General features: G+C 39.3%; 1 protein-coding gene across 1 annotated transcript in view; it reads right to left on the reverse strand.

Moving 5' to 3' along the window:
* The window catches only part of lrrk1 (leucine-rich repeat kinase 1), a 108,780-nt gene that overhangs the window by 29,510 nt on the left and 61,385 nt on the right, over nucleotides 1-17,885 (reverse strand). Inside the window, exons 25-27 of the mRNA XM_083558967.1 lie at nucleotides 9,505-9,674; nucleotides 2,147-2,344; nucleotides 710-987 (exon numbers count right to left, since the gene is read on the reverse strand). Of these exons, the coding sequence (XP_083415093.1) occupies nucleotides 710-987; nucleotides 2,147-2,344; nucleotides 9,505-9,674 (646 nt within the window). The remainder of the gene's footprint in view (nucleotides 1-709; nucleotides 988-2,146; nucleotides 2,345-9,504; nucleotides 9,675-17,885) is intronic.

A 17,885-nucleotide genomic window follows, 5' to 3' on the forward strand; every position in this document is an offset into this window, starting at 1 on the left:
TTGATTGCGTAACTACTTATTTGTGGTCTCTTTTTCTTCTTTTGTATTTATACATTGTGTTTATATACTGTATTATCTTTTGACTTTTTTATTTTTTTCTATATTTGCACACAGAAATTTCCCCAATGTAGGACGAATAAAGGTGTATCTTAACACCGTGATTGAAGGAAGTTTAACCTCATGGTAACACATAGAAGTAGTTATAGGGGACTATATATTAAGTTGATTACCTGCATGCCAGGATGAACAGGCCATTTGAAGGGGACACACATGTGTGGCTGTTTCATGCTCTGTTGTCAACAAGAATAACCACATAACTTCACATAACGTAGACCGGATATTGCCGAGCACATGTATTCATGAGCTGAGTTTCGTGTTTCACGAGTCTGCTGTGCACAGAGGGCACCTGCGGGGCAATTGTGATTTTTTTGGAAGTTTAATAGAAACCAGAGAACCCAGGAGGAGTCATAACCAAAGACCAACAAGCTTTGATGTGACAACGTTATGACATTGTGTCACTGAATGTTGCCAACAGCTTTATATTTCTGTCAGATACCTGAAAAATATCTAATGACCTGAATACATTTCCTCTTTTCTCCTATCATGCTTGAAAATGTATACTTTGTTGTTACACTCAAATAAATGAAAAATGTGTTAATTTGAACACATTAAAAGAATAGACCTGCATGTGGCATTTAAAACTGTGTACCTTCTCGTCATAGACGATGCCAGGGCGGATTTCAGGAGCCTGGTAGCCCGGTGTGCCCTCCACTCCCAGAGCTCCCTCATGAAAAGACTGTCTGGATATGCCATAGTCGGACAGCTTGACGTTGACCGAGTCCTCCACCTGCAGCGACCAGACGAGGATGTTGTCTGACTTCAGATCACAGAAGATTATGTTCTTCCTGTGAAGGTAGGCCAATCCTGCAGCAACCTGATAGGCAGCTTTGAAGGTCAGCATGTGGCCTAGGGGAATGAATAAGGAGCCTGTGGACAAAAACTAATGCATGAGCTTCCGGTAAGGAATTAGGAGCTTTATAAAAAACTAACTAGAAATAAATGAATGTGTTATTGTGCAAAGTGATATTTTGCCTCATGTAAGGAAAGCACAGCTTCAAGTCATATCACTTTCATTGTGACATCCTGGTCAGTGTCATGGTGGAAGGATGGTATGTCTGTCCATTACAAAATCATTCTTTTTATTTTATTTTTGCTATTATTTAAAAATAGCCCTGATAACAGCAGGCTAAGACGGTCAGTCTAAACTAGGGGTGTCTGATCTCTTAAAGAAAGGGCCGGTGTGGGTGCAGGTTTTCAAGTCCACAAAAATTCTACCTGGTTAAATCTAAAGATTTACATTTTCAACGACTATCAGGTGCGGCCCTTGACTGGTAAGAATGAAAACCTGCAGTCACACCGGCCCTTTGTGGAAGAGATTGGACACCCCTAGTCTATACTTTCTAGCCACAGATTCCAGATCCTCCAAGACACAAACGGTAAGATATAATCTCTCCAGCAGGGATTTCCATCAACTGAGAATGTTATAATGTATGAACCCCCTTACTTGGTAACCTGGACCTCCTAAGACATTCCACATCACAGTATAAAATTCAAGAGGATTTCATACAGTCTAAATTTAAATTATTTATATGAATAAAAATGCACAATGCAGACTTAAGATAACAAAAAAGGAGATTTAAAAAAATCCATAAATCCTTCAATAAAACCTGTCAAAAAACAAGTAAAGTAAGTTAAAAAGAAAGAGAATAAACAATAATCAAACTGTAATCTGCAAAGAAATCTGCAGAATAAAATAATTAGTAGTGGATTTGTGTCATGTTACTTATACAATAATTCCAAAAAAAAAAAAAAAAAAAATCTTGGAACAGTCAGTTTGAAAAGTGTGTGATGTTAAAAACAACCATGACCAAATTTAGTCTACGTGTTAGTGCAAAGTTGGCTTTGAATTGCTTCTACAAAATATGTCCCAACTGGGTAAACTTCTATACAAGTCCCTTGTAAAACAAGTCATCACCCCTTAGATATCGTAATTCTGCCACGAGGTGAGCACATTATAACCACTGCTTGTAAAAACAGCATGTTGTGGTCCGGTCATAATTCTGTGGTGTGTGTGCGCCTGTCTCACCTTTGCTGCGTTCCTCCAGCACGGTGTTGAGGCTCCCAAGTGGTGCCAGTTGTAAAGCGAAACATAGCGGGTGGATGCTGATGCCCAGCAGGGCCACAATGCAGGGGTGCTGCAGGGTGTGTAACATGCTGGCCTCCTGTCGGAACTCTGAGAAGCTTTTTGCAGCGTCCACAGACTGCAGGTGCTTCAGCATGGTGTCTGTGAGGAAATAAAATGGCAGTATAAAACAGAAGTGGAAAAATGACACAAAATAAAACGGCTAGGAAATAAACAACTGTATAGAGCAAAGACTGAGGTCCAGTTATAGCCCCAACAAATCCAAAATCTCAAAAGATACCGGAACAGATGTACAGTTTCATAAACTCCACTTTTACTTTTTAATTTTTATCTTCATTTTTCTCCCAAATTTCCTGCCTTACTATCTAGCTGAGAAATTGCACAGATTTGAGGGTAAACCAGTTTTTTTTATTGGAAACCTAATTAAAAAAAAAATATGATGTGATATGGCAACCAGTCAAGTGCATTTATAAAAAAATAAAAAAACAATCATATCTGAATAATTTATCACATTTTTCTCCAGTGTTTTCATAAACATTCAGAGACTTTTGCAAAGAGAAAAATCTCAGATTTGATTAATGAATTTTTAAATAAAAAGCCTTAACATACAGTACAGACCAAAAGTTTGGACACACCTTCTCATTCAAAGAGTTTTCTTTATTTTCATGACTATGAAAATTGTAGAGTCACACTGAAGGCATCAAGGGCTATTTGACCAAGAAGGAGAGTGATGGGGTGCTGCGCCAGATGACCTGGCCTCCACAGTCACCGGACCCAATCGAGATGGTTTAGGGGTGAGCTGGACCGCAGAGTGAAGGCAAAAGGGCCAACAAGTGCCAAGCATCTCTCGGGGAACTCCTTCAAGACTGTTGGAAGACCATTTCAGGTGACTACCTCTTGAAGCTCATCAAAAGAATGCCAAAAGTGTGCAAAGCAGTAATTAAAGCAAAAGGTGGCTACTTTAAAGAACCTAGAATATGCCATTTTTCAGTTGTTTCACACTTTTTTGTTATGTATATAATTCCATATGTGTTAATTCATAGTTTTGATGCCTTCAGTGTGAATCTACAATTTTCATAGTCATGAAAATAAAGAAAACTCTTTGAATGAGAAGGTGTGTCCAAACTTTTGGTCTGTACTGTAAGTCTAAAAACACCCCAAGACTGATACCTCAACACCAGAGGAAAATTAAAACGAAACATTGTGGACACCTGACCATAAGACTGGTATTCACGTTTTCGACATACCCTTCCCCATTTGCTGTTAGAATGACCTCCACTCTTCTGGGAAAATGCGCTTGTGTAGATTTGAGCTCATTCAGCAACAAGGGTGTTAGTAAAGTCAGGTACTGATGAAGGCCTGGGGTGCAGTCAGGGTTCATTCTAAATATGTTAAATAAGGTTGACTTTAAAGATACAATATATAGACCTTTGTCAATAGTGTAAATGGTACCACACAGTCTTAAGCCAAAAATAATAAGGTTATGTAGCTGGACAGTTTTCAAAAAAACAATTAGTTTAATACCCTTTACCTATTATAAAATGATCTAACAAAATTGCATACATGGGGTTTGAATTTGGTAGATTGATACCAAGTGTTACTGATATTCCCTGGGGCTTTAAATCTGAACATCACCACAGTTGTTTAAGCCATTTGGTTTAAGCAATTCTTCAAGCTTTATGCAAGTAATAAAACTGCTACCGCTTTTGTGTACGACATGTGACCTCAATAGAGGAAACCAACAGCTACAGGTTTCCCGAGTGTAGTTGAGTGTCAATGAAATTTTGTAGCTGGAGGGCTCGTAATGGTCTGGCATCAGCTCTTATGACCATAAGCCCTTAATAGGTAGGGATACGGTTTCTTTCCAGCTGTGCTGAAGTCGTCACATGGACTCTGCAGTACTTTTAAGGCTTGAAACCAGATTTAGCTTTGCATGACTGGTATAGAACAGGGTCATAGGTCTTTTTTTATGTGCCTGACTCTAAAAGTTCAGAAAGAAGTAGAAGTGATTGAGGTTTAGGAGATGATGGCTGGTTAGGGACTTTATCTCAGGGCAATGATTGGCTTTTGCCTGCCTTTAAGTGACCAAAGGTCAATCTATAGACGTGTTCTTCTTCAAGCCATGTCTGTAAAGCAAAACTTGGCAAGATTGAACAAGAAATGTTTCCTCTATACATAAGTAATGAATTAGTATTTTAATAATTGAAATAATAATGAAATAATTAGCTCTCTGTTCTCCCTATGAACGTAATTGTTAGTTTATTTTTTTAGCTCATTTATGTAAAAATACATTCACACAGTCAAGACCTTAATAAGCATATTTCTGTAAAAAAATATAATTTTCACAAGATTCCTGAACATGTTAAATTCTATATATAACTTGATTCTGTTATTTGTGTTTACAGAGCACAAAAACTAAAGAACTAAAAGATGCAGCTAGAAAAAAATAGTTATTAATTACAGCCTTTTTTAGAAATTATAATGAGCATTTATCTTATTTGCCAGGTATTTTACAGATAGGATGAATTTGTAACACTTTGTGAGTGTACATGCAAAAGATTAAACAGACATAGTATTAAAAACATATGCTTTACAATGACATAAAAAATAAGTGGTGGTTTGGAAAACGGGACATTGCAAAGGCTAAATGCTTGGCAAAAAGTATAGCTTTTTTAATCAAAATGTATATATTTTTTTATAATAATCAATACTTTTCTGTTTATAACAAATACATTGTGTAAAATATTACATGGGAATTTGTTTAGGTTACATTCCAAATTGCCTTCAGAAATTCACAACCTTGCTAAGTGAGATATTCTTATGCAACAAATGTTTTTTTTTTTTTTCCCAAAGCTACAATCTGTAGTGACATGATCAGCAAAACGACAGCAGGTTTTGAATAATATTGAATATGTCCATATATTCATGGGCAAGAAAATGGGCCGAACCAACGAATATTAAACGTCTATTGAAAATGAGCAAGACTCCTGTGCTGGAAACACAGAAATTAACTTAAGACTTTGCGGATGCAAGGGTCAAATCATGATGATTCCAAGCTTGTAAAAATCATGTAAAATTCACACAAAAAACTAACAAATGTCTGTATTCAAAATATTCCAAAGATATTTCCCCCCTCCATTATTTGGTTATGTGCCACACCTGATGCGGTCCGTTTATAACAAGCTTAAACTGTAAAATGGATTAATAGAGCATCAACAATATTTGCTTATTTCCTGACCAGTGATTTTTTTTTCTTAAAACGATTAAAAACATACTATCCGGGCCAATCTTTTTGCCCAGAAGTGTATGTGCAAGATGCGCAATGAACCATATGTGATATTTGTAAAGTAATACAGTGATTTGTAGAATATTATTAACTCTACAGTGTGAAGAAAAATTCTGGCAAATGTCCACTGTGTATATACAGCTCTGAGAAAAAAAAAGAATCGGGTTGTTTGCTTGGACGTTCAAGCTTTGATCGCTTGCAGTCTTCCGCCGGAGGGAAGCGCTTCAAAGAGGTGAGGTCTGGGGTGAAGGGGTCAGCTATAAACTTGCCGGCACGCTTCCTGACCCTCCCATCATAGACTCCAAATTAAAACCCTTTTTATTTTTTTTTAATTTTTTTTAAAGGCATCCAAATTTGGATGCTCTTCTGACAGGAAAACCCTACTGTTTTAGTGTTTGAACTAACCCGCTGCTCAGAGTCCCACAGAGCAACTAACCAAAAGAACTCTGTGCCACGGCGGACCATGTTTCTGTATTATTGCAGCACTGAACTGTGTAAAGTTGATCAAAGCCACGTTAGTGTCCGAGAATGAACACCACCAAAAGTTTCATACATTTATTACACTTGCTTAGATTTGTTTATCCATGTGCATTTATAAATACAATGTATCTATGGCCTACTATATTCAGAAAGTGCTAACGACAGCAGAATAGAAAACAATCTGAATAGAAAGACGGCTGAATGGCTACGATATCATCTTTTGGTTGCTCTTAGAGCAGAAGGTAAGAAGTGAAATGAAAAGCACTGAGGTGAAGGGCAGACTAGCATGTCTGCTGAGGCAAACCCTAAACTGAACGCTGAGCTAACAGGAAAGTGTGAAGAAAAATCTGAATGCATAAAGCATGGGATTTAAAAAACACAAAGTTCTACATTTAGAAATGATAATACACATGTCTCCTGTCTGCAAATCCCATTTGTGTTTATTTTAGACTCTGGACATCCTGTCTGCCTAAAAAACCCAGAAAACTGTAAGCCGTATGCGTGTGCAGGGCTTGTTTTACCAAATCCTTGGCTTTGTAATGTTGGATTTGTAGAATGGATTTGTCTATTGTATACACAGTAAAGAAACATCTGTATGGAGATCTTTAACTGATACGGAATAAAACTCTGGTGTCATTATTTTTTTTTGCTTATTTACGTTAATGATTACAGCTTCCGGGTTTGTCAACAGACAACCTTTTTTTTTTTTTATTGTCATCAGAACCATATTTTTTGTTTGTGAATAAACTGCGTGATAAAAACTCTGAGGTGCTGTATATGCTCAGGCCACAAAGCTCTAAAGCGCGTTTCTGGCTGACTGTGAGGCTTTCTGTAGTGTGGAGAGAGAAATGGCAAATAGAGCGATTCTTCAGTTTTTGGTAGCACAATCTTTTTTTTTTCTTTTTTCTTTTAATACCCCCCATTTGTCATCTGCTTTTGCACAGTTACCTCTATTCACCCGTGCTGCAAGAAAGAAAAAAAAAATCATGCACTACAGACAGCCTGGTTCTGCCAGATTGGATGGGCAGCTATGAAAGATAAAAGAGTGGGAGGATAAAGAAAGAAGAGCACTGAAGGTAGTGGAGTGTGACAGCATAGGAGAGAGGGTTGTAATGTGCTCTGCTGAGTTGGCTGATAAAGACAAGCACATGCGGCTGCACACAGACCCACAGATCCTCTGGGGTTTGGGGGACGTGCTTATTCAACATAATCAGTGCACACATTTATGCACCCATATCTGAAATGCGTTCAAATCTAAAAATATAATCTCAAATCTAAAAATAGCTCATTTTGTATATTATGTAGTCAATCATATACGATATTATAGGATTCTAAACTTGTAGCCAAGCTGGTCCTTTTGCAACACATGTGTCAGTAAAAATCTTATTAAAATAGAAATAAAAATACCTTATTATAGCAGGAAAAAAAGATCCTATACACTCTGTGTACACTATGGAAAGGGTCCACCAAATATACAACACTGTTCTCTATGGTACACTTGTGACCTTTAAATAAACCCAGAAGGTTCTTTTAAATAAAGTCCCAAAAAGACTTGATACCACACCCAATGCAAACGTTTGCAGCCTGAACAATACAGCATGGAGATCGTGATCCGTGGAGAATGTAAGCGAGATGAAAGAATCATTCATTCCACCTTGCTAATCTGATGTAACTGTGAGAGCTCCTGCTCTCAGCTGTTATGAGCTCAATCTGGATTTGAAATCAACAATGATCAGACATTTGACCTCAATCACAGCGTGAGCTAGGGGTTCACTTTCAGGAAGAAGCAAAAGGTACGTTTTACAGTCCAATTACAAAACTCACTGAATACACACCTTAAACTGACCTACACACACACAAAACTGAAAATCAACTCGCCTGCACAAAAAAAACAACAACCTCATTAGGCACATGTTGATGTTTCACAACAAAATACAGAATGTTGAAATACAGGGTTACATTTATTAGTCTTTTAATAATATTGTGTGAAAATGTTTCTGTAGGCCAAAATTAGCAATAATTCCAGCGAGATTTATAACTTTTACGTGAAACATCTGATTTACATTTAGTGACATAAACAAAACTCCATTAAAATCAAAGCTTAAAGGGAAAAAAGCCATCGAGCGAAAGACCACTGAAAAATATAAATAGTGAATTAACCATTTATATAATTTGGGCTTTATTAAACAATTACCTTAATTAATGCCTAATATGTGTTCCTTAATATAGTTACCTTGTTCTTGATATTCAGCAAACAAAATAAGATCTATTGTAGTCTCAAAATACTTTAAATTTATGAGATTAGTACATGAACGGAGTCTCACATTGCCCAGAAGGAGGAAATCGCATTAAAAAAAAAAAATTCAGACAAACTCCAGTATAAGACACCCTGCACCTCATCACCAGTTCTTCACTAGATTGATCTCTGTTTACGTTAACATCAATCGGGGAAATAATCGCAGACTGTTCTGTTTTAAAATCTTTGCTTAATGATAAGATGGTGACAAATTATCTCATGGTTTCCAGCACTCAATAACTCATCATAAACTAAATAATTTACCGTTATGTTTGTTTTTCTTTTAGCCATTAATCACTTATTTAATTCATGCTGTTTAAGTGGAAAGAAAAGCAACAGATTTGTGCTCGACACCTTCAGCCTCAAAATGATCTTTTCCCAAATATATTAAGACAAGGCTAGAGATAAGCAAAAATACATTTCAAAATTTCTATCGTGTTTTGATAAAATATATTTATATCTTCTTAAAGTAGAGATATCACATTATATAACAGGCAGGACAAATTTTAAATGAAATGAAATGAATAATAAGGGTGAAGGAGGAAATTCAAGAGTTATAGTTAAATGAACTTCTTTCTATGCCAGTAAAATATTTAATACATTTAATACTACTACTACTAATAATATGTACCTCTACTTGGCCTTTACTCCTTTGACTCTGCCTCATTTCTTTTGTCAATCTGGATACCTTAATTAAATAATTAATCTGCAATCTTCCATAAATGTAATAATAATAATAATAATAATAATAAAAGCTCTTTAAAATAACAGCATTCAACATATTGGGAAAAATAGTTCATATAAATGATACGTCAATAATTACATTAGTTAGCCTTCTTTACACACACACAGGAGCATTAGGAGTTAAGAACGTTTCTTTAAAATGTATCATGAATTCCAGGATTCTTGACTCAATCAGTGATCTGTGCCCAGATTAATAACGAAGCCAGATGTCAGTAATGGTTTGGTAGCTTCATTATTAATTTTGAATTTTTTTTTATTAGATTACCTGTATGATATTGAACAGGAAGCTATTATGACAAATACCGCTGATGCCACATGAGGCAACAAAATCTGTATCTTGTACAAAAGGGTGAAATGCTCCGGGGATGTTTATGCTCACTAATGGAGAGTCTTTTTTTTCCAAGATGTTTTTATAGTCAATCAGCTGCATAGATCTAAGTAAGCGACAGAACGGTTTGCATGTAGGCTGATGGTTAATGAGTGATGTACTCTTACCTGTGCCGCTGTTGAGGGTCTGCTGCCGGCATTTCCTAAAGGGGAACCGTTTGATGGCCACTGGCTGCCCTCTGTACTTGGCTTTGTAGATGATGGTCCCGCTGCCTCCCTGTCCAAGAATATCTTTCTCCTGTTCACTCCATTCCAGTTCACTTTTTACCAGAAACAACCTGAAAGCATGAAGATAGTTCACATTTTATATACATTTATATATACAGTGGGAGAAATAATTATTTGATCCCATGCTGATTTAGTAAATTCACCCCCTTACAAAGAAATAAACGGTCAAAACTTTTAAGGCTTATTTTAACAGAAAGAGATTAAATATAAAAAGATATATAAATTATTATATATAAATTATTTTGTATTTGATCGAGTAAAATAAGTATTTGATCCCCTACCAACCAGCATTAATTCTGACACCAAAATGAATCCTGTCCCTTTAAGAAAGAACTCCTAATATCAACTGGTAATGTGTATAAAAGACACCCGTCGCAGAATCAACCTCTTCCATTGGAACCTCTCCACCACCATGGGCACCAAGAACGTCAGGGACAAGATTGTAGACTTTGCACTGTAGAATCTTGGATGAGAACCTCCTGGCCTCAGCCAGAACACCGAAGAAGGGTCACGAATAGGTCTTCCAGCATGACAATGACCCAAAACATAGGGTTGCCAAGGCAACAATCTGATGGTCTTGTAGCCCATTCCAGCCTTGTGCAGGTCTACAAACTTGTCTCTGATGTCCACTGACAGCTCTTTGGTCTTTCCCATGGTGGTGGAGAGGTTTAAATGGAAGAGGTTGATTCTGTGACGGGTGTCTATTATTCACATAATGAGTTGATATCAGGAGTATTTCCTAAAGGAACAGGTCTAATTTGGGTCTGTGGGAGTTAGAATTCTTGCTTATTTAAGGTGGGATCAAATAATTATTTCACTCAATCAAATACAAATCAATTTATAACCTTTCTTTAATGTTTTTTTATGGATTTTTATTTCTATTCTGTCTCTCTCTGTTAAAATAAACCTACCATAGAAATACTAGACTTTTCATTTCTTTGTAAGGGGGTAAACTCTCAAAATCAGCTGGGGATCAAACATTTATTTTCCCCACTGTAGATATACTGGATGACTATTTTCTACCACACAACACGCTTGAGGGTTTAAAAAACAAGCGGTTTTATAATATATAATATATAATACTTTATTTCATTACCATTTCCTGAAAGTGCTATCAAAAAGCTTTAAAGTAAAAAAAAAAAAAAAAAAAAAAAAAAAGAAAAAGAAAAGAATGAAACTTTTTAGACTAACAAAGTACTGTACACTCAGCCAGCTTGCTTTACTGTCTGCTTTTTTATTTTTTTCCCCAAGCATCCCACTGTTGAATGTATTCACCGGCTAGTTAATATAACCTCTAAAACAGCTATGATGAGAAGCCTATAACATTGATAGAACATGCACTTTGTAGTTTTTCATTGCAGGCTGCTTAAATCTGTCAGCATCTGTCAATTAGCCCCTTACTCCTACCATTAAGATGAGGACAAACTTCTTTCACACAGGAAGGGATCATTAACTTTGACATAATTGTTGGCGGTCAGCCAAGTGCAACTACACCCACTTTACCAGCTGCTCCAGATAATTTCTGTGCATTTTTCTTCTGGGAGTAAAACGCAAAGGAACATCTTTCAAGGCCGTATAATCACACATGCTGTCATGGTGGCTTAATGGCTTGAACATGCTGCCCAGATTTGAGTCAAAAATTCAAGTGGCCCGTTTAAAGTGTCTGTTGAATATTTGGAAACAAATATGTTTTTTTAGCGACACCAGGCATGTTCCTTTTGTATATTCAACAAAATAGGTAAAAAGGTATAAAGATTTACTTGAGCAAAATTATAATAAATGTGCTAAACTCCATTGAAAAATCCTCCCTTAGCAAGAATAACAGCTTTACACACTCTTGGCATATAGACAGTTCCTTTTTCCTGAACAAGCTGAAATACTTTGCCATGCCTCTAGTAAAACTTGCCAAAAATGTTCTTCACTTGTTGGATATTTCTTTCATACCTTGCGATCTGTTCCTCCGTGAGCAATTCAATAGGTGTGACGACTTGACAAGACATGCGATAAATAGATAATACCGTATTTTCCGGACTATAAGCCGCTACTTTTTTCCCACGTTTTGAACCCCGTGGCTTAAACAACAATTTATGGATTTTTCCTGGGTTTTTCCCAGTTTCACAAGATTCAAGCCAAAAAACTGAGCCTCATAACATTAGATTAATGAAATTGCCGAACGGAAACGAAAAGACGTACTTCACCTGTGTTCTGAGCTGTACGGCATCGGGAGAAAAGCTTCACCAATGGTGATTTTTAAACGCACGACGATGCCCAAAGAAGAAATTGTTGTCAAAGGAAGGAGGAAAACAGTGAACAATGACTTTCTTGGTAGGCTACTGTTTAGATACAAGCCGTTGTAACATGTTGAGTCTGGGTCATGTGATAGCTAACTCCAGTTGCAACAGAAATCATATAAGCACAGACAGGTTTCCAAAACTCCTGCTTTTTTTTATTTTTCTTGGCAACAGCGTTACGGGTTAGTCAAAGAAACTTAGAAATGAGCATCAGAAAATAATAGGGACATATTCCTCGGTCTTGCACACATGCAGTAATACCGGAAAAAATTGGCGGGAGGCTACTCCCAAAATGCCGCTCTGCTCTTAAAGGAGCCACAACATATTTTACCCGTTACACCGTGAAACAGACACTATTTTTCGTTAAAGCCTGTGTAAAGTTCATTCGTTTCAGTGCGGCTTATTTATGTTTAAAATAAAAATCTTTGTAAAATTCTGTGGGTGCGGCTTATATTTGGGTGCGCTTAATAGTCTGGAAATTACGGTACTCCAGCCAAATGTTTGCTTTCTAAATAATGCCCACAGAGCTCTAAAGTATGCTTCGGATTGTGGTCTTGTGAAATTGGTAGCCACAGTCTAGGCGAAATTGCATGATGTTGAATTATGAAATGGTCGACTTGTTGGTTCACCCGGAATCATTCTGCTAACATCTTCTCTCCTGTTCTCAGTCTTATACAAGTTCTTCTGTTAAAGACAATGTCAAATTTGGAACTTTCTTCCTTTTATTTACTGTCCAATCTTTGTTTTTTTGTTTTGTTTTTTTGTTTTTTGCCTTTTAGATTTACTTAAGCAAAATTATAATAAATGTGCTAAACTCCATTGAAAAATCCTCCCTTAGCAAGAATAGCAGCTTTACACACGCTTGGCATATAGACAGTTCCTTTTTCCTGAACAAGCCGAAATACTTTGCCATGCCTCTAGTAAAACTTGCCAACAATGTTCTTCACTTGTTGGATATTTCTTTCATACCTTGCGATCTGGTTCCTCCCTGAGCAGTTCAATAGGTGTGACGACTTGAAAAGACATGCGATAAATAGCTAATACTCCAGCCAAATGTTTGCTTTCTAAATAATGTCTACAGAGCTCTGAAGTATGCTTCGGATCATCGTCTTGTTGTCTTGTGAAATTGGTAGCCACAGTCTAGGCGGAATTGCATGATGTTGAATTATGAAATGGTCGACTTGTTGGTTCACCCAGAATCATTCTGCTAACATCTTCTCTCCTGTTCTCAGTCTTATACAAGTTCTTCTGTTAAACCCAATGTCAAATTTGGAACTTTCTTCCTTTTATTCACTGTCTAATCTGTTTTTTTTGGGGTTTTTTTTGCCTTTTATCAAGTTTGTTGCATAGGAACAGAAAAGAAAATTGTAGTGTCTCAGAAAACGTAAAACACTAGGTGTTTCCAAATTCTTTGCCAGGCACTATACGTGGAAGCCACACTTTTATATTATTACACTGCTATTTATTTAATTTTCTGATTTCAAACACATTTTCATTGTGAGCGCAGATATAAAACCTTCACTGTAGTCCCTCTTTAACTGTGAATAAACAGTGGTAAGAGTGAAACATATACAGGTAGTCCTCAACTTACAATGAAGTCATCGTAAGTCAAAAAATATCGTAACTCAAAGATGGTACTATGACTGTGACAGCCTTTTCTGTGAGAGTGGAGCATGTCACAGGGCGAGAGATACGCTCATCCCGGCTGCACGTCCAAAGTACTGTACATCGTACGCTGCTGCCTGTTGCGCAAAATTTTTTATAATTTCAACATTTTCTCGTATCGCTATCGTCTTCGTAAGATCGAAAATAATCGAATGTCGAAACCATCATAACTCGGGGACCATCTGTACTTAAAAAGCATCATCTCTCTGACATGGAGGAATAATGAGATTTCAGTCCTTTCACCCTCTAACCTACCAAACAAGACTCTTAGGAATCAGTTGATTAGTTGCATCAGGCGTCTTAAAAGCACATGCCCCTAGGTGATCATTAAAAAAAAACATTGAAAATGTGACAAAGTAAACTGAATTAATAAGGATAAGGTTATATTTATAGAGATATGAGGTTTTGGGATACGGATAAGCAACAAAGTATGTTTTACCGCTTCAGCTAGCAAAGGAAGCATTTTGTTTCTGTCACTACATAAATATTTGGAGCAACTGTTCTGGACCTCCGCTTTAAAGTAAATACTGCATATGTACAGTGAAGTTGTGTTGAAGCACACGGACAGTGCAAAAGACTAGGGGTACTGAGTTGTTGTAGTCTATATCCTGAACAACATCCTGCCAAGAGCTTTGTGGAATCCTTTCAGGAGAGTGACAGACGGATTTTAACAAGGCGTTGACGCAGAAAGCAAACTTCGGCTCACGAGGAAAAAAACTTCCACATGAGTGTTCTGTCTGTACAGTACATTTATTATTGTTAAGCACAATTCCGTTGCTCATTCTCAACTCCTGTGGGCAAAATAAAAAAGATTATTTTCTAGGTCTCCACATAGCTCACTAAAACTTTTCTCCATTCACATTACTGTAAATAGGAGAGACTAGTATTTCTTGTAAAGTTTGGGAAAGCTCTATGCTGCTACTTGTTTTTCTGTGACTAATGACCTACACATGTACATCCATTTATAAAAAATTATAATGAATACATTTTTTATATATATATAAATCATGGAGGGGTCTGAAATTGTCATCGTAGGTGCATGTCCACTGTGAGAGACATAATCTAAAAAAAAAAGAATCCAGAAATCACAATATATATGATTTTTTAACTATTTATTTGTATGATATAGCTGCAAATAAGTATTTGAACACCTGTCTATCAGCTAGAATCTGTATCTGACCCTCAAAGACCTGTTAGTCAGCCTTTAAAATGTCCACCTCCACTACATTTATTATCCTAAATTAGATGCACCTGTTTGAGGTCGTTAGCTGCATAAAGACACCTGTCCAGCCCATACAATCAGTGCGAATCCAACTACTAACATGGCCAAGACCAAAGAGCTGTCCAAAGACACTAGAGACAAAATTGTACACCTTCACAAGGCTGGAAAGGGCTACGGGGAAATTGCCAAGCAGCTTGGTGAAAAAAGGTCCACTGTTGGAGCAATCATTAGAAAATGGAAGAAGCTAAACATGACTGTCAATCTCCCTCGGACTGGGGCTCCATGCAAGATCTCATCTCGTGGGGTCTCAATGATCCTAAGGAAGGTGAGAAATCAGCCCAGAACTACACGGGAGGAGCTGGTCTATGACCTGAAAAGAGCTGGGACCACCATTTCCAAGGTTACTGTTGGTAATACACTAAGAGGTCATGGTTTGAAATCATGCATGGCACGGAAAGTTCCCCTGCTTAAACCAGCACATGTCCAGGCACGTCTTAAGTTTGCCAATGACCATTAGGATGATCCAGAGGAGTCATGGGAGAAAGTCATGTGGTCAGATGAGACCAAAATAGAACTTTTGGGTCATAATTCCACTAAATGTGTTTGGAGGAAGAAGAATGATGAGTACCATCCCAAGAACACCATCCCTACTGTGAAGCATGGGGGTGGTAGCATCATGCTTTGGGGGTGTTTTTCTGCACATGGGACAGGGCGCCCCTCCTTGAACTGCCACCTTTATGTGGTGGAGGGGTTTGAGTACCCGAATGACCCTAGGAGCTATGTTGTCCGGGGCTATATGCCCCTGGTAGGGTCTCCCAAGGCAAACAGGTCCTAGGTGACGGGTCAGACTAAGAGCGGTTCAAAAAACACTTATGAGAAAAAACATACCAAGGACCGTGACGTCGCCCGGTATGGCGCAGCCGGGGCCCCACCCTGGAGCCAGGCCCCGGGTTGGGGCTCGTTGGGGCTCGAGCGCCTGGTGGCCGGGCCTTCCCCCACGGGGTCCGGCCGGGCTCAGCCCGAAGGAGCGACGTGGGGCCGCCTTCCAGTGGTCGGGGATAGGTCTCTCACTGTCGTGTGTGCCTACGGGCCAAACGGCAGTGTAGAGTACCCGGCCTTCTTGGGGTCTCTGGGAGGGGTGCTGGACAGGGCTCCAACTGGGGACTCCGTCGTTCTACTGGGAGACTTCAATGCCCACGTGGGCAGCGACAGTGACACCTGAAGGGGCGTGATTGGGAGGAACCCAATCCTCCCCTGATCTGAACCCGAGTGGTGTTCAGTTATTGGACTTCTGTGCTAGTTACAGTTTGTCCATAACGAACACCATGTTCAAGCATAAGGGTGTCAATCAGTGCATGTGGCACCAGGACACCCTAGGCCGTAGGTCGATGATCGACTTTGTGGTCGTTTCATCTGACCTGCGGCCTTATGTCTTGGACACTCGGGTAAAGAGAGGGGGCGGAGCTGTCAACTGATCACCACCTGGTGGTGAGTTGGATCCGATGGCGGAAGAGGAAGCTGGACAGACTCGGCAGACCCAAGCATACTGTCAGAGAGATCTTCAACTTCCACCTCCGGCGGAGCTTTGACCGGAGATATTGAGTCCGAGTGGACCATGTTCTCCACCTCCATTGTCGAAGCGGCCGCTCGGAGCTGTGGCCGTAAGGTCTCCGGTGCCTGTCGAGGCGGCAATCCCCGAACCCAGTGGTGGAAACCGGAAGTAAGGGATGCCGTCAAGCTGAAGAAGGAGTCCTATCGGGCCAGGTTGGCTTGTGGGACTCCTGAGGCAGCTGACGGGTACCGGCAGGCCAAGTGAACTGCAGCCCGGGGTGGTGGTCCCTCTTTTTAAGAAGGGGGACCGGAGGGTGTGTTCCAACTATAGGGGGATCACACTTCTCAGCCTACCTGGGAAAGTCTATGCCAGGGTACTAGAGAGGAGAATACGGCCGATAGTAGAACCTCGGATTCAGGAGGAACAGTGTGGTTTTCGTCCAGGCCGTGGAACACTGGACCAGCTCTATACCCTCTACAGGGTGCTGAAGGGTTCATGGGAGTTTGCCCAACCAGTCCACATGTGTTTTGTGGATTTGGAAAAGGCATTCGAAAGTGTGGCCTGTGGAGGGTGCTCCGGGAGTATGGGGTCCGGGGCCCTTTACTAAGGGCTGTCCGGTCCCTGTACGACCGAAGCAGGAGCTTGGTTCGCATTGCCGGCAGTAAGTCAGACTTGTTCCCGGTGCATGTTGGACTCCGGCAGGGCTGCCCTTTGTCACCGGTTCTGTTCATAATTTTTATGGACAGAATTTCTAGGCGCAGCCAGGGGCCGGAGGGTGTCCGGTTTGGTGACAACACGATTTCGTCTCTGCTCTTTGCAGATAATGTTGTCGTGTTGGCTTCATCAGACCAGGACCTTCAGCACGCACTGGGACGGTTTGCAGCCGAGTGTGAAGCGGCTGGGATGAGAATCAGCACCTCCAAATCCGAGGCTATGGTCCTCAGTAGGAAAAGGGTGGCTTGCCCACTTCAGGTTGGAGTTCCTGCCGCAAGTGGAGGAGTTTAAGTATCTTGGGGTTTTGTTCACGAGTGAGGGAAGGGTGGAACGGGAGATTGACAGACGGATCGGTGCAGCTAAGCAGTAATGCGGTCGATGTACCGGTCTGTCGTGGTGAAGAAAGAGCTGATAAAAATCATATATTGTGATTTCTGGATTTTTTTTTTTAGATTATGTCTCTCACAGTGACCATGCACCTACGATGACAATTTTAGACCCCTCCATGATTTCTAAGTGGGAGAACTTGCAAAATAGCAGGGTGTTCAAATACTTATTTTCCTCACTGTATATATATATAGTTCTCCCACTTAGAAATCATGGAGGGGTCTGAAATTGTCATCGTAGGTGCATGTCCACTGTGAGAGACATAATCTAAAAAAAAAAATCCAGAAATCACAATATATGATTTTTTAACTATTTATTTTAGTAAAAAAAGCACTCACTTTTGTTGCCAGTTAATTAAACAATAATGGCTGTATGTTGAATTATTTATAAAGGTCAGTAAATCTGTACTGCTATAAAAGCTGCCCTCTAA

The sequence above is a fragment of the Silurus aristotelis genome (genome assembly GCF_946808225.1).
Source record: "Silurus aristotelis genome assembly, chromosome: 13".
Classification (NCBI taxonomy): Eukaryota; Metazoa; Chordata; class Actinopteri; order Siluriformes; family Siluridae; genus Silurus; species Silurus aristotelis.